At 37.7% G+C, this 18,262-nt stretch overlaps 2 protein-coding genes across 2 annotated transcripts; one reads left to right on the plus strand and one right to left on the minus strand.

The window, feature by feature from the left end:
- Nucleotides 1–28: 28 nt before the first annotated feature.
- Nucleotides 29–11,399, minus strand: LOC136268123 (reticulon-3-like). Its single transcript, XM_066063362.1, has 9 exons — nucleotides 11,091–11,399; nucleotides 8,963–9,019; nucleotides 8,705–8,912; nucleotides 8,612–8,651; nucleotides 8,467–8,565; nucleotides 8,346–8,415; nucleotides 371–417; nucleotides 255–313; nucleotides 29–203 (listed from the first exon to the last, which is right to left on the minus strand). Exons 1-9 carry the CDS (start codon nucleotides 11,284–11,286, stop codon nucleotides 158–160), a joined length of 822 nt encoding a protein of 273 aa, XP_065919434.1. The 5' UTR covers nucleotides 11,287–11,399; the 3' UTR covers nucleotides 29–157.
- LOC136268122 (RNA polymerase II-associated protein 1-like) lies at nucleotides 11,381–18,258 on the plus strand. The gene is made up of 7 exons (XM_066063361.1): nucleotides 11,381–11,580; nucleotides 15,699–15,757; nucleotides 15,802–15,844; nucleotides 15,897–15,931; nucleotides 15,991–16,083; nucleotides 16,129–16,471; nucleotides 17,929–18,258. The coding sequence occupies exons 1-7, from the start codon at nucleotides 11,421–11,423 to the stop codon at nucleotides 18,066–18,068; spliced, it is 873 nt and encodes a 290-aa protein (XP_065919433.1). The 5' UTR covers nucleotides 11,381–11,420; the 3' UTR covers nucleotides 18,069–18,258.
- Nucleotides 18,259–18,262: the final 4 nt, after the last annotated feature.

The following is an 18,262-nucleotide window of genomic DNA, read 5'->3' on the forward strand; positions in this document are numbered from 1 at the left end:
AGAATAGATAGTTTTCCAGTCATTAAAATTACAGCTGAAAAAATTGTGATAATCAAAACATACAGTGTTGATACATATGCAGATGTGTACGTATGTGTAGCTTGTGATACAGTACTACTATTAACACACTAAAAGATGCACAAAAGGTCTTTCCATATCACTCCTCCTTACTCTTACCAAGGCCTGGTATTGCTGTTTGTACCCTATAGAAGTATTGTATATCAAAGTTTTCACTACTTATTAATATCACTAACTTTTGCATAGCTAAGTTAACCTTATCATGTGCTAATCCAATGTACCTGTTTATTTCAGTCTACAGGTGAATATAAGCATGTAAAGCAAACTACAAACAACATTCACTTAGCTATACCTCGTACACTTCATATAGTTTTGGAACAGTAAACAACAGCAGAATACCTGCGAAGTTAAAAAAAGAAAGTAGCAATGATGGAAAAACAATAATAGGTGCAGGGGCGGATCCAGGATTTATAAAGGGGGGGGGGCTAACTCAAAGTTCTAATCTCTTAGGTGGAGGTCTGGGAGGTGTTCTTTGCAAAGCATGCTGGAACTAGGGGGGTCTGGGGGCATGCCCCCCCCCCCAGGAAAAATTTGAAATATAGATGCTAAAATACTGCAATTTGGAGACATTTCCACATAAAATGCATATTTCTACCTGTAGATATTTTACAGTATATACTGCCTTTAGATATATATGGCTCTTGCAGCATTTGCTAATGGAAAGGTTTAGGTAGGTTCAGACAACCAAGCACATGATGCACCCTATCACAATTGCAAGCATGATAATGTTGAAACTGGAAAATTTTGAAATTTGAATGATACGAGATTGAATCTGAGAGCATTTTCGGCAATGGAAATTGTGTACCTTAATTAAGCACACTGGTACCGGTAATAACTACACAAGTAGATGAACTTAAACAGACCAATGCACTTCATTGCATGTATAGGTGCAGGAAGTTTTGGAAAAATTCCATAACAGAACCAAATATTATGCTTACACTGAATGTTCTATTAGAGTAGTTAGGTGACTGTTCTATTAGAATATCTCGATCTTATACACTTCCAATGCTGATCCGGGCCCTTGATGCATAACCTTTAGCATAAATCCACGAATAATGCTTTTGAAAGATGTTTATAAGGTGGGTTTATGAGTATTTGTATTATTAGTGATCATGTAATTATGCTAAGACAAAATTTCATTATAATCCTTGCATATTGATCAAGTAAAGCCTAAAAGTGAAGGGGGGCTTCAGCCCTCAAAGCCCACCCACTAGATCCGCCCCTGAGGTGCAAGTGTAGATGACTCTCTTGCTATATTTGTATGATCCAGACTCATGCAAAATTTATACTTTATTGTTCGTTCACTTTTTTGTAATAATTCATTACAAGAGAACCATCGCACACCACATCAAAGGAAAGAATGGCACCGGATACATTATAAATTGCATGAGTGAACACGTGCCTTGACTATTGATTAGTATGAGAAGCACCTCTGCAATCAATTCAGTCACTGCATAAACATGTGCCCTACTGAAGACGTGAAGTGACACCTATTCATATAAAATATTTACTACTATAGTACAACCACATTATGTTAATATAGCTATGTGGGAATACCTGTTACCATGAATTCTTACAGGGTAAACTGTTAACTGACCAATTGTTCCAATTTTTTTTCTGCATAACCAGATAACCAATCTCTAAGATATTCACTCAAAAATATACATTTTGGGAATTATTCTTGAACTTTAACATTGATATCATGCTTGTAGTAGGATTCGACTATAGATATAATGGGGTAGAATCACTCGGTGTCTTTTACTTTGACCACTGTAAGCACAAACTGTACTACAAATGTACACATAGCTTACACGCCAGGTGCGCAACATAATAAAATACAGAAAATGTCAGTTAACCAGATTATACCGACAACTACAGTACAATCTGCTCAGTAACTGGCTATCACATACTGTCCAGTTTCACAGTATATAATGAGGGAAGGAGAGTACTGAAAAAAAAGAGCCCTTAAAGTAAGTGCATACCATAGTTTCCCAGACCGCTATTGTTTTCATGCGTTACTAGATCAAGGCAGGTGGTCTGCATGGAATCACTATGGCTGACACACCATCTAAACATGTCAGTTTTGCTAGTAAAACTGTCAAGGCAGGGAATAATGGCCTTGATGAAATCTCAAATGAAGACTTCATGTGTGAAGTTGACCCAGAGTACAGCACACATGGGAACTGGAATTGGATTCCTCCGGGCAGCATCAATGTTCCTGGTAGTGTTTGCTTTCCAGGTTAGCCTTTCTCTTTGTATCTCTGCATAACAGAAATTGTCCATATTTTTCGTAGTGGCTACTTTGATGGCAGAGGTGCTTTTTGAACATTCTTGATTCATAATGTTGTATAAAGGGTTGAACATAGCTGACAACAAAGCGTAATGGATACTTCACTTTTCAAACGATAATTGATAGCTGGGGGCATTTCTTTTCTTTTGATGCGGTATGCATGGGTTCACCAGTCATAATACTTTTATTTTACAAAAAAAGTTAACAAACAAGTACACAAAATTAGAAGTTTAAACTAGAGTAGGGACCATAGTACATTGACAAAAAGTACAGAAACAAGCTGTAGTGCATAATATTAAATCACGTAAAACGATAAGAAGTGATATGTCCCTACTGTGCATTTCCATTATGGTATCTTGAGCACAGTATGGATGTAACACTTCTGATTGTTTTACTATCGTGCACTACTCCAGCTAGTTACTGTATTTTTTATCGATGTGCTATTGTCCCTACTCTAGTCGAAAATTCCAATTTTTGTGTACTTGTCAATTAATAGGTTTTATTATTTTCCACACCCACATAAGAAAATATTTTTTATTAAGTGATATCAGATGAAGAATGCACTGTATGAAACACCCAAACAGATGACATTGCCTATATAGGTTTTTGTTATATTGTAAAAATATTGACATGCCAAATTTCCTTATACTAAGTCCACATTCATATACATGCTGGTCTTGATTATAAACTGGGGTATGGTTGTTTTTAGCATAGGAATAGTGGTGGTCGCCTGGCCTCAAATGTGTAATGGAACGTAAATTTAGTGGCTTTAATTCTTCTCTTCAAACATTGACATTAAACATTAGAACCATCTGAGGGATGAAGATCGATGCTACAAGTACCGTAATTGTGTGAGTAGTCAGTGTAAGTGCAGATATGTATCATACCATTGTTTGACAGTTGTTTTAGGCCTGTTTAAGTAACAACAACATTTTCTGTTTATTATTACAATGATGGACATTTCGAGTTGTCAGACATCACTCAGACCACTAAAAGTAAACACTCTGTCTCAAATAAAGGTTTTATTCATCTAAAAGGCGGTTTTAAAATGCTGGTATGGAAACAAAACCTTTATACAAGGAAATATGGTACTATGATAGAGCAAGCAGTATTTTAATTGAATATTCATCACACTGTTTTGAGAAAAAAAGGAATAAATATCAAACAGCATATTTAGTTGGGTTCCCCAATTAAACGATGGGCACCACCCAAAATGCCACCAGTAAAAACCATCATAGAAACATGATATGCAATGAAAATCACTTTAGCCTTAGTGTATCTAACTTCAAATTGCGTCAAACACTGGTAAAGTCAAAATGATTAGATGGTTGTCTTCTTCATGTAAGGAACTGTACTGAGGTATTAATTTGTGTATTAACATTTTCCTTATAGGAGCAGATGCCACAAAACTACCTGAAGTGCTCATGACACTGTAGGTATAGATAGCTGAACGTACAAAGCTGAGTATACAATGATCGCTGATCTGACCACACCCTTAAATGATCAGAACACATGCCTCGCACTTAACGATCAGTGCACTCCATGACCACGCCTCTTATATGATCTAGCTGCAATCATCCATGGTTTTGCTATAGAAATCTAGACATGGCAAACTATGCCCTTACTCTATTACGCAGCTAATTTGATACAAACAGTGACATTGAGATACTCTGATAAAGCAGTCACAGCCACATGTGTATAACATAGCTTTCCTACAACAAACTAAAAATTAGAGGTAGGTTTTCAGAGATAGAAAGTAACGAAGTATATAATGGGGAAGGTATAATAATGGTAGCAAGAGTGTATACTGGGGGAGGGAGAGTGTTGAAATGCACTATACGCTGTGAAAAATGAGACGGCAAAAGTCCTATGACATCATTAAAATGACTCAGTGATGTTAATAGGTGACTAATTATAAGTGCAGTGAGCGCATACATATGACTGTATTGAAGCTAATGAGTGAAGGAATAGTGTATTTGAGAAAAGTGTGGCACATCGTGTAGAAGAATTTGGAGCCATCTCGAGCTACCGCCAAATCGACACCCTTTGAGGACACTGGTAAATCCATGAAGAATGCATTGTATGTACTGCGGTATGCCATAAGGCACATGTCCGACTAAAGCAAGTGAAAAAATCAAGCCCGTAGCCTTAGCTGTTATCCAATTATGCTTGTCTGAAGGCATCATTTACACAGTCAGTCAGCAGAAATTCCGTTTAATAATAATTTTAAAAATTCCACAGCAACTTGTTGAAAATGTTTCAGGTCAATCTGAAGGCTTGTTTGGGCTTAGTTTTAATACTGCCTCATGTTCATCAGGGAATCTTTGTGGTCCCTACTAGTAGGGACCACAAAGATTAGGGAGTGGCACATGAAAAACATTGCCCAAAAACCAGCCTCATCTTTTCCCTGATGACGATGAGGCAGTATTGGTTGGGTAAAAATAGCCTCCAGATCAACCCTAAATACTTTCAAAAACTTGCTATGGAATTTTAAAACGAATTTTCTACTAACTGACTGGTGCATTCAGACAAGTGTAACTTGATAACTGCTAAGGCTACGGGCTTAATTATTTCATTGTTCAACGTCGCTTCAGCTGGGCATGTGCCTTTTGGTATACCACAGTACATACAATGCATTCTTCATGGACTTACCAGTGTCCTCCTTTGTGTCCCATTCATCTTTGCTGACAGCGAAAGGTCTCGATTTGGTGGTAGCACATGATGGCTTCTCTTCATAACGAACTGAATCGTTTGTATTTTTTCATAGTGGCTACTTTGATTGCAGAGGAGCTTTCGAACAGTTCTTGATTTGTAATGCTGTGTAATGGGTTGAACATAGCTGACAACAAAGCATATTGAATACTTCACTTTTCAGACAATAATTGGTAGCTGGGGTGCGTGACACCATTATTTCTTTTGATGCGGTATGCATGGTTTCACCAGTCATAATAATATTATTTTACAAAAAAAAAGTTAACAAACAAATACACAAAAAATTAGAAATTTCAACTGGAGTAGGGACTATAGCACATCGATAAAGGTACTGAAACAAGCTGGTGTAGTGCACAATATTAAATCACATGCGGTAAAACAATAAGAATGTTAAAACCCTACTGTGCATTCCATTATGGTACCTTGAGCACAGTAGGGATATAACACTTCTTATTGTTTTACTGTGATTCAATATCGTGCACTATGCCAACATGTTTCAGTACTTTTAATTGATGTGCTATGGTCTTACTCTATAGCTATTTGAACATTTTTTTTTTGTATACTTGCATTGTCGTGCGGCCCAAGAAGCCGGCGCGCCACACCGTGAGTATATTAACAGGAAGAAAGAAAACACAATTTTCACACCTATGTAGCTCTGTGATCCCTACTCCGATTGGAACCAAATTTGCTACAGAAGTGCCGGCCAGTTAGGGGAGTCTACATGCCAAATTTGAAGAAAATCGCTCCAGCCATTTCCAAGATACAAGCGAAGTTTCATTTTAATTTCTTCGTTTTTTCTTCTTCATTTCGCACACTTCGTAAAATCCGCCATAAAACACGAATGCGTGTTCGGATCGGGCTGAAATTTGGCACACTTGAAGGGCTCATTAAGGCGGATCTCAGTACCAGCTTTGGTAGGAATCCGATGAACATTCACGGAGTTACGACCGATTATTTGCGTAAAATAAGGTCAAAGGTCTGTCACGCCTACAGGGTAAACCCCTTGAAGGAAAGAGTTGAAAATTGATATACATATGGAGTAACCATTGTAGGAGTGCCTTTTTGTGATTTGAAAGGAATCGAGATAAAGATCATGGAGATATGACACAAAACCCAACCTGTGTCAAAACTATGCGATCGATTTTTATGAATAAAAAACTATTAGTTTTCACGTCTACCAGGCAAACTGCTTAGAGCAATGAGCTGAAAATCAGTATGTAGCTGGAATAATCATAATAGAAAGTCCTTGGAGTAGTACAGAAGAATCGGATTACAAACCACTGAGTTATGATTCGAAACACAACTACGTGTAGCAAATGCGAGATAAAGATACTCTAATAGAACAGTAACCCTAATAAAGCATTCAGCTAGGTTTATAACTTCCTCCATTATAGAACTATATATACATTGCAAGTTATTCTGTGGGGAATTCAGCTACAAACAGTTAATCTGATAGACAATTCAGCTACAGGCAAGTCACCCTGTAGAGAGTTCATCTAGAAACAAATCACCCTGTAGAGAGATCAGCTAGAAGAAGTCGCCTTGTAGAGAGTTCAGCTACAAAGAAACCATCATGTAGAGAGTTCAGCTGCAAACAAATCACCCTGTAGAGAGTTCAGCTACAAACAAATCACCCTAAAGAGAGATCTGTAGATAGTTCAGCTACAAACAATTTACCCTGTAGAGAAATCAGCTAGAAGAAGCCACCTTGTAGAGTGTTCAGTTACAAAGAAACCACCATGTAGAGAGTTCTGTAATAAATATAAAGTATTTAACATCTGCTTCATCTTTTCTTCTTCCTGTGGTAAAGAAAAAAAGATAGGTTAAAAAAGCCCCAAAGTCAACCATAGGCCGGCTTTGGGGTATACAAATACAAGTAAGAAAGGTTCATTGCCATTTACAACAATCAATCAAACCGTACATCATTTAATGCAGAAAGCACTGTCTCTGTATCGCCAAAGTGCGAAAGTTACAAGAAGCCATATGAATGCATATACAGGTACTGATGTTAATCATAGTGTTCTTACCCAGGTCTTCTGAAAATAGAAGCTGGTGCACTTTAAGAATACACTGCATAAACTGCACTACTATAAACTACATAATCTGTATATAGTCAACCATCTTGATAACTAATCAAATACGGAGTAATCCGGATAAGTCTTTATGGGAGCATGTATAAAATTTTTGTGGTGCCTAATTGTCTGGATAGTATAGTAGAAGCACCATACACCATAGGTAATAACATCACTTCTGTTGCTATTAAACTGATCATACTGTATCTGGTACACATGGTACATAATCCATCTTGCTCCTCCACCACCACCACTTGGTCTAGTCTCATGCATTAAAACTGATTATTCTATAATTTTAGAAAACCCCTTAAATAAGGACACCTCCATATAAAGGACATATGTGACACAGTCTGAGAAAACTGGTCTTATCGCCCATGTCAGCAGATTCGATTTTTCACTCAGGACACACAGCTACATGAATAAACTATCTAATTCCACATTTAAAATCAGCTAGACTTGAGTGGTCTGGTTTTGCTGGCTGCTTTTCCCAAGCCCAGTGGCGATCTGTACGTGTGGTGTGGGGCCTTAATGGAGCTCTGGTCAGCCTGGGAATGACTGTGTGTGGCTGTACAGCTCTGTGGTATTGAATAAGCTAGTACCTCTGATGTGAGTTTCCTTTCATTTTAGCCAGTTTTGAAACCTCATTGGCTCAAAACTTGGTCTAATTCATCACTTGGCCTTCCTATTCAATATTTGAACACCATCTTGCCCGCCTTCCAGGGCCCCCACCTCCCACCCAATTTGCAGCTCGCCTGATACAGTCAACCTCAGTTTAAAAACTATCTAAAATGGCGGGAAACTTAGTTGTTGGCTACTTGCACAGTGGATGCTCTGAAAGGTAAGGAATTGGTATAAAACGTGTGAAAATTTGGTACACATAGCTTCAACTATTGGCGAGCTACAACACACTAAATACTTAAAACCAGAATTTCTCGATACTTTTAAATAGGCGATGAGCCCAGTTTTGTCAGACTGGTCATATATTTTATTTCCCCAATGGTGTCCGTCTTAGAGAGGTTCCACTGTATTTACTATTACCTCGATCTAAGCAAATTTGTCATCTTACTTATGATAAATGAGTTAGGTATCAATATAATCTTTTAATCTAAATTATCTCCCAGCCCTAGTGTCAGTCCAGACAATGAGAAATGCCAACACACAATGACAAATGCAAACAACACCAAAAAACTCACTAAAGAACAGAGCCAATATCAAAGTCAGATATGGAGTGATGTAAGATAGAATCCACATTACCACACCAAACTGGAGTATACAGTATGTTCAGGGAATAAATTCTAGTACGCTAGCAATTACCTTTAGTGAAGCCTTAACATTGTGGAACAGTATCAATTGAAACAACAACAAGCTCCAGTAGTCAATCTTCTCTGCCACTGTTGTAGCAACTTGAATGATCTAAAGTACAAATAAAGTGATACAGCAAAGTAGAAGTTTTACTAACTGCTTCCTGGGAAACAACAGTGTTCCTTTGAAGAATTTCCCTGTTGACAAAAAAGGTGATTTACAGAAAACACGTATAACCTGTTATTATTACTTAAAAGGATTTTCAACTGGTCTGTTGTAGAAACTGTTCCATAGAACCATGCCAACACAATACAGCAGAGATACTACCATTGAAGCAAGCAACAGTAGAACAACAGTATGAAGAAACGGATTCATTCCAACAGCCAAAAGAAATAGCAGAGTAAATCCAAACATAGCACCTGTCTTTTGGGGTTTTCTCCAATACAGAATTTCCAGTACTAAAACAATATATGATAATACATGTACATATGTCTACAAAAGGACAAACCATCTTGATCCAGTGCATTTAGGAATGACATATAACCACGTGGATGAGAGTCGTCAGCTATAACAAAACCATAACACATTATTGTGTACATAAAATTACTATACAACAGATTTAGTTGGCAAACGGTAAAGGATCTGAGACACCAAAGAAAAGAAATAATTTTTGTGATCGGGAGGACCGCCATACATCCAATACAAATCAAGAAGTATTTGATGCCATACCAGTTATCACTTAAACAGAATGGCACCCATTTTAACCTGTTCTCCGTTAAGTGCACACCACATTACATTAGAACATCCCAAACAAGTACATGTATATTGCAATACTAACCAAATGATAATTAATCTACCCATGAATAAACACAAAAATCAAGCAAGTTAGCATAAGACCCAAGTAGGAATGCTTCATCATTTCGATTGTGGTACAGTGACAATGACCACCATATAGTATGTACAGAGAGCTATTAATTCACAGATGGATGTATACAAGTTCTAGTTACTGTACCCACTAAAAGTGCTTCAAAATCTTTCATTCAAATGTATGACACTTTACTTGTGACCAACCAATTAACCCTTAAACTCTGCACATAATCCAGAAAACTGGATCTAAACTTAATAAATATATGTGCCTTATACTGTAACTTTCGAAGTATATGACCTATGGCCATGCAATTTATGACATTCTATTTGTGATGTAGCAAGGATTAAAATGATACCTAGGCTTTTACCTAACACTAAACGGTGAGACCAAACCTAGCAGCATAAGCAACTTTTTGGTAAGGAAGTGTTCATACACTTTACGTAACTTTATAAAATGATCCATAACTGAACAGTGGTTGCTCCTATCAACTGGCAACAAGTACCGTCATTAAATTTTCTATCTATCAGGCCATAAATGACTCATGTGATCTAACCCACAATCAAAATTAAATATGTGGCAAGAGTTTTAAAAGCGAGTAACTGTTGTTCATCCATTGCTTTTCTGTTCATTTAAACTTCTCCAAATAGCCCAGTGAACAGATTTTTGATCAATTGTAGTTTTAGGCTAAAGGTGTTAAGAAGGTCATGCCAGTATTGCATAAGGTTTAAAGGTATTGTGTAAGGTTTAAAGGTCTAAGTAGTTCCTTCAAGAAGCCACAAAAGTGTCAAATTTGCAAAGTTTTGCTGGTTGGCTGAAATGCTATGAGAAGTTTCAGGGCTTAGGGTCAAAATATAGACTTAGCAGGTGTTGTGGTTCTGTAGAAACAAGAACCATTTAAAGCTTAGTAATGATAAGGTTTCTGCAGTATTTGGTTCTAATTGATGTAAAATGGGTACTAGCGTTCAGGGAGGTAGGTAGGTCATGACGTGCCACATGCACTATGAAGCACTAGTTAAAATATTTTACTGGAAATACCAGATCGTACATCAACGATATTACTATAATCACCTCGATAATCACATCGTTGCAAACAACAAAGTAGAACTGAAATACACATCGTGCCCCGTCCTCTACTTTTTGTACAGAGACTATTGGCTAAGGTGAAATTCTTTCAGTATTTGCACAATACTATTGCGAATTCACGTGGGCTTGTCCTACACACCCTAGTATTGTTATGGCATTTGATACAAACTAGTGTATTAAGAACCCATAATTGTAGATGTGCCCTAGCAACTTATTAGCCAGAAGAAATCACACATGTTCACACTTTCTTCTAGAACATCTCAAGCATGTGACATGCAAAAGAATGCCAAAAATATTGCATATGCTGTCTAATTGAAATATGGTATCAGACTATTACTCTTTTGTGAAGAGGAGGGAACGCAGACTAGATTCAAGGAGTAGTCACTACCAATAGACCTGTAGAACCCATCTGTGATCGGGATAAAAATCAAATCAAGTGATCAAGGGTTAAATTTGCAGGCATCCTTGAAAGTGGCAATTCAATTGCAAGCTAGCTCGAAAACAAAACAAGAATTCAGTTACAAAAATGTGAAGCACCCAAGGCCCTTTTTCAGGTGAAATCAAGCAATCAAGATAAAATTTCGTTCAAAAAAACCTTTATCCCAATTGTAGATAGTTTTACAGGGCTACTGCTAGTGATTATCCCTTGTAGATTCTATAAATGACAACCAAGTTGCACACTTACATGATCTAGAGCTTGGTATATCTTCCACAGATGAACCACTAGTACATTCCGTCATCATAGTAGCGTCACTAGGAGAGTCTAGTACACTTTCTGAGTGTGCTGACTGATGCACATCACCTGGTTCTTTGGAACTACTCGCTGTTTCATTATCAACCTCGATATAGCCCTCACTTTCGTTAGTGGGATCGTTTTCCATCCTTATCAGCAGAGTACAAGGAATGGATTCAGATTACACACTCAGCAAATGACTCAACAAAAATCCAGCTGCAAGCTCAAGGTGCGCGCTAGAAATTTGATTTATGCAACCCTGGTTTCAAACACTCAGAAGATATGTTGCGCAGGCCGAAACCCGAAGATACGGAGGAAGACATTCTAGCTTTGCAAGAAGAATTTATGAAATCTGGAAATCTTCCTTCAGCCAGTTTAACTAAAACAGGAGTTAACAAGAAGGTTGGCTATCGAGCACCTCAAAGTAGAGTGGACTGCACAGGTAGATGACTCATACTGTAGCCAATGACTCAATGTACCTGCCTATGCTTAGTCATAGATATACTAACCCCAGGGTTGGTATATCTATGGCTTAGTTATGTTGGTGCTGTATGGGTTGTACTTGTCACACTTCCACATAGTGATGTAGTCTCGCATGGCCAGAAAGCTTTTTTCTCTTTGTCATTAGGTAGGGAGAAAAAAGGGTCTGGAACAGTTCGAATCCCACACTCGTCTTGGCACTCCCCGGATAATTGGGGGTGTTAACCAAAGAAACGTGATGCGTTTTCAAATAGTAGCTGCTTGCGTCAATCAATTACAAGCGTGTATTTATAAACCTATCAGCATCCAAAGCTGTCTTTGAGGCGATAATAGATTAAATCAATTATTAGTTGTTTAGGTAAATTAAGTCATTGTTTATTGTTGTGCTGTGGCATTCTTGTTACAGTGGAGTTTAAGCGCATGAGTTGCATACTTATGATGTAGTCTCGTGATGTGTCAAGACGATTGTGGGATTCGAACTGTTCCAGACCCTTTTTTTCTCCCTACCCAATGACAAAGAGAAAAAAGTGGTCTGGCCATGCGAGACTAATAGTGATGTACCGATAAGAGATTTTGCCGATTAGCCAATATTATCATATAATGGCTGATACTGATAACTGATCCAATGTTTATGTTTACCAAAATTTCACACATATTTTGTAAAATTGCCACTTTTAAACTTCAATTTTGTCTTATTTTTATGAAAACAATACCATCAGGGTCAGTAAATTAATCGGCTAAATAATCTACTAATAATTACCTACTATAATAAGTAACTTTTAAAATTTCCTAATTAGGATATAATGTGGAGGCACATGCTCAAGTATATCACGTTTCCGCTGTGACGAAGCAAAGCTATGGAAACGAAGTTCAATGGCACAATGGAAGAATAGTAGCACAGGCTTAGCAGGACAGTCTTTCTACAGTCACAAATCGCACAAAATTACTCCACTTGACTATTCCAACTCTATCTTCGACTTGACAATCTTCCTATCGAAACAGCTTTACATAATTCAGTGCATCCCTGTTGCGCATAAGAATGATGTAACCAATTATATACATAGTAACACTGGATGCCATGTTTGAATTTTGCCCATAGTATTGGTAGTGTACGGAGTTACATGCTCCCTTGTCCATAGGACTCGAGCTCCTGTTAAAAACTGAAATAGGGATCCAAGCAATGAAACAAGATGAATGATATTACAGTATAGCTCGATGAGAAGATCCCTAGTTTGGCATTGAATAAAATAATTGCTATAACAAGGGATTTATATGCTGTAATACCATCATCCATCTCTTGTTTCAATACTTTTTATCGTTTGGATCCCTACACTGTACTTCATTTTTAAATTTTGAATATACTAGTGAGTTTAATATATAGTACAAAAAAGTCAACGACAAGGGACATTAGCAAGTTAGTAGAAATCATTACAATAAAAAGGATGATCATGCACGTTTGAGTTACTTGGGAACTTCAATTCATGCAAATTGCTGTTTATGTAGCCACCACTAACACCCATTCCTATTAGTGAACTGTTAAATCAAATCTAATCCAAAACAGCCAAGCTGTAAAAAAAGTGTGCGGCCCTCAAAAAGGCTATGGTGAAAAAAGATGTGAAATCCAAGGTGGCGGCCAAGAAATGACTGTGATGGTAGGTTAATGGTAAAAATTTTAATAACGACAATTCAGGTGAATTTTTTACCATTTACCTACCATCACAGCCATTTCTTGGCCGCCACCTTGGATTTCACATCTTTTTTCACCATAGCCTTTTTGAGGGCCGCACACTTTTTTTACAACTTGGCTGTTTTGGATTAGATATATAATACATATATTTATTACAGAATTATCTACATGATGGTTTCTTTGTAACTGAACACTCTACAAGGTGACTTCTTCTAGCTGATGTCTCTACAGGGTCACTAGTTTGTAGCCGAACTCTCTACATGGTGGTTTCTTTGTAACTGAACTCTCTTCAAGGTGACTTCTCCTAGCTGATCTTTCTACAGGGTGATTTGTTTGTAGCTGAACTCTCTACAAGGTAACTTCTTCTAGCTGATCTCTGTACAGGACGAATTGTTTATAGCTGAACTCTCTACAAGATAACTTCTTCTAGCTGATCTCTCTACAGGGTGATTTGTTTGTAGCTGAACGATCTACAAGGTAACTTCTTCTAGCTGATCTCTCTACAGGGTAGTTTGTTTGTAGCTGAATTCTGTACAGGTGATTTGTTTGCAGCTGAGCTCTTTACAGAATGGTTTCTTTGTAGCTGAACTCTCTAAAAGGTAACTTCTTCTAACTGATCTTTCTACAGGGCAATTTGTTTGTGGCTGAATTTTCTACAAGGTGATTTCTTTGCAGCTGAACTCTCTACATGGTGGTTTCTTTGTAGCTGAACTGTCTACAAGGTAATTTCTTCTAGCTGACCTCTCTACAGGGTGATTTGTTTGTAGCTGAATTCTGTACAGGTGATTTGTTTGCAGCTGAGCTCTTTAAAGAATGGTTTCTTTGTAGCTGAACTCTCTACAAGGTAACTTTTCTAGCTGATGTCTCTACAAGGTCACTAGTTTGTAGCTGAACTCTCTACATGGTGGTTTCTTTGTAACTGCACTCTCTACAAGGTGACCTCTTCTAGCTGATCTTTCTACAGGGTGATTTGTTTGAAGCTGAACTCTCTACAAGGTAACTTCTTCTAGCTGATCTCTCTACAGGGAGATTTGTTTGTAGCTGAACTCTCTACATGATGGTTTCTTTGTAGCTGAACTCTCTGCAAGGTAACTTCTTCTATTGATCTCTCCACAGGGCGATTTGTTTGTAGCTGAACTCTCTACATGGTGGTTTCTTTGTAGCTGAACTCTACAAGGTGATTTCTTCTAGCTGAACTATCTCTTTCCATAGTTGCATGAACTCCCTACAAGGTAACTTCTTCTAGCTGATCTCTCTACAGGGTGACTTATGTGTAGCTGATCTCTATACAGGTTTATTGTTTCTAGCTGATCTCTTGAATTCTCTTCAAGGTGACTGCTCTATTAGGGTGACTGCTCTATTAGAGTATCTCGATCTCACACTTGCTGCACCAAGTTGGATTTCGTGTTATAACTCCGTGGCTTTAAGTCTGATTCTTCTACACCATTGATGAGCCTTTCTAAGATGATTACTCCATCTGTACAATGATTTTCAAAGCATTACCCCAAGCGGTTTATCTGGTAGGCGTGGCAAGCAGTCGTTTTTTTTTTATTAGCTAATCTCAATTGCGTAATTGTTACACACTGTTGGTTTTTTCGTTGTATCTTCCTGTTTTTTAGCTCAATTTCTTTCAAACCACAAAAAGTTTGAGGTTCAATAGTTAACCTATTCACCCACCGATTTTCAGCTTCTTCCCATACGCGGTTTACCCTGTAGGCGTGACAACATATTGGTGTTATTTTTCGTGAATAATCGCTCATAACTCTTTGCCTGTTTATCGTATTCCAGCCAAAGTTGGTAGCGAGATGCGCCTTTATATCCCCCTTCTGTGTGCCAAATTTCAAGGCAATCGGATATGGCGTTCGCATTTTATAGCAGTTTTTGTAAGTGTGCGACAAGAAAAAGAAAAATAAGAAGAAAAAACACGAAGAAACTGAGCCAATTTTTGAAGTCGCATATCTCGGGAACGTGTGAAGCGATTTCGCTCAAATTTGGAATGTGGAGTGCTGCAGTTGGAGGGTATGTCCACAGCAAAAATCGTCTTGTTTCATCAAGGAAGCACAGAGCTACGGAGGTGCGAAAATTGCGTTTTCTTTCTTCCTGTCAATATACTCACGGGTGTTACGCGCCGCTTCTTGGGCCGCACGACACACTACCGTGTGTCTTGATTAGTATGGATGTAAAGTGATCCCTTGTGGTGCACTTTTTATTGTACAGTAATCAATTCTATTCTAACTTGTACAATTCTTAAAGTTCTGTACACACACTTGTGGTGCATAGGGTGGCTTAGCTAGCAATAGTTTTAAAGTTGGTTGGTGAAATTAGATGATCCCTGTATGTACTACTTACAAAGTACCATACAGTACTACTTATTTCTGTCAACCTCCATCCAGTTGATAGATCAGACAAGAAGTCACGTTTTAAAATGCAGCAAGAAGTTAAGAATAAAATGGTATGTAAACAACTATACACTTTTACTATAAGTTATATTGTTAGAAAGAAAGTGAGCCATTGTCTACAAGTAGCACTTATGAAAATGGTAAGAATGTTTGTATTTACAATTATATTGATTGTATAGTTTCATGCTGTAGGTTTGAGTAATGGAGTTGTCTCAGCAACTGTCAAGGTCTGTAATTATGTTGCACTTAACAGCCATTTTACTATTCAACTGCATTCCCATAATAGGAAAGGGATGTAGTTGCTCTAGATCTCCCACACTTTCCTTGTCTTACAAAATATACTAAAGACGGATTTCCATCTTCAGTGGCTGTACCAAAGGTAGTGGTATATTTTAGGTGGGTTTTATATTGATTTTGTTTTTAGGAAAATTTGTTTGCAAAAAAGAATAGATCATACCCCAATAAGAGTATTTTTGCACAAATGCTTGACAGCTCAACCAATGAATCATTTGGTATACAAGAAGCTTCACCATCACTGGGAGTATCTTCAGATCTGAGTCATTCTAACATTAAGTCGTTTGGAAATGATGAGAATACATTGTCCCATTCTACTTTACTGGCTGGAGATGGGTTGGTGTGTGGAAGTGTATCAAGGGAAGAAGCTCTACTTGAACTACAAAGAATACATTATGAAAATCTTCACACTCTTGCTGGTTTATCACAAGAAGAAATACTCGAAGAGCAACTTAGAATCAAGGAACTACTGGGTAAGTGTTTATGTACATGTACACTTTAAACTATTATATATCTCATTTAGAGATTTACTACATAGTCGTAGCAAGATATTTTTAGATAGGGGGCTCTAGACTCTCCATTTGGTAGGGCACAGTGTTGAAGAGCAAAAAAAAGCTCAATACCTGCTAAAAATGGCTGCCCTCCACCATACATTGTATCACTGATAAACCGCATAAATATCTTATTTACTGCTTCATACTTAGCTATATTCTCTGATACTGTGATTTCTTTATTAGAGTAATTGACTGCTCTATTAGAGTATCTTGATCTTTTTGCAATTTACAATCAAAAAATCGCAAGGGGGGCTCCAACCCCCTTGCCTTGTCCCCCTGGGTTAGCACGCCTATGTACTAAATCAGTTAGTCACAGCTTACATGCATTCATGGACTTAGTCAACTTACCCTCAAACAATTGTAATTCAAGACACTTTGTGTGTGCGTGCGTGTGTGTATGTGTACGTTGTGTTGGGTACATACTTTTTATAATCTTCAGCTGTAACTGTAGCATGTAAATGTTTTATTAAAACAACTGTTTTCTTTCAAAATTATCATACAGTACGGTAGTACTGCATATTAAGAGGTTGGATCTTTCTGGCCAAGAAAATCACCCAAAAAAATCCCAAATATCAGCTTCACAATACCATCCTGACACCTTGGCAGTGTTGGTTAGGTATATCCAAGCCCAAAGTTCCTTCAGTACGACCCTAAATGCTTCCAATAGATTGTTACAAAATTATTATTCAATGGTATTTTCGACTGACTGCCTGCCTACCCTGCCTGATGCCTTCAGGCAAGCGTAACTCAATAATGGCTAAGGCTACTGGCTTGATTTTTTCACTATTTGAATTCGCTTTGTCCCAAGATGTGCCTTTTGGCATACCACAGTATGTACAATGCACACATCATGGACTTACCTTTGTTCTCCTTTGTATCCCATTTCTTTCTGCTGACTGCCCAAGGTGTCAATTCGCGGTACTGCTGTGCATCGCTTCCCATTTGTAAACAGGTATTTTCTGTGGTGACTGGATTGATTGCAGAGGCACTTCTGATATTGTTCTTCGTTGTAACCCTGTGTAACAACTGTTGCTTGGCAACCAAAGTACGAGTATGGTATTAACTCGGAATAGCAAGGGTAGCAGTGAAATTGGAGATAAATACCACTCTTGTTGCTTTACTAGATATTGCACTCGTGGCAGTGCTTCATTTGTAGTATGCAACCACACCTGTTTGATCATAGAACTCTTCCCAGCATCAATTCAAAAGAAATTTGTCCATTTTGTCGTTACATATAATTGTTCCCCACGTTTCAATTAAATACCACCAGTCTATGGATAGTAAACATTGTAGTACACCTGTAGATAAATGCACTTACTGTATGTATCCATTTTGTCATTGTCATGCATATTCAGCTGTTATATTTTTATGCATAGGATCCAGGGTATCAATTTTTACGAAAAAGGCAAAAACTAATGAAGGCAACACTAACGGCAAAAAAGATGATATTTCTATCAGAACAGATTCTCAACTAGAATCAAATAATCTCTCAACAGATGATGGGTGTTCCAGTTGAGTTTGGTGTGATATGTAGACAATGTAACAACTTATGAGTAGCTGGATGATATTGCTACTTGGTACTGTCAGATTATGCTTGTTCAAGTTGAAAGCTTCACTTTTCAACCACATCCCGCTATTTCACTAATTATTTGTTTGTGTAATGTACTTATGTGCGTACTTTCAACATCACTTTTTTTACTATGTAATGTA

This window comes from Dysidea avara, chromosome 10 (genome assembly GCF_963678975.1).
Source record: "Dysidea avara chromosome 10, odDysAvar1.4, whole genome shotgun sequence".
NCBI classification, from domain to species: Eukaryota; Metazoa; Porifera; class Demospongiae; order Dictyoceratida; family Dysideidae; genus Dysidea; species Dysidea avara.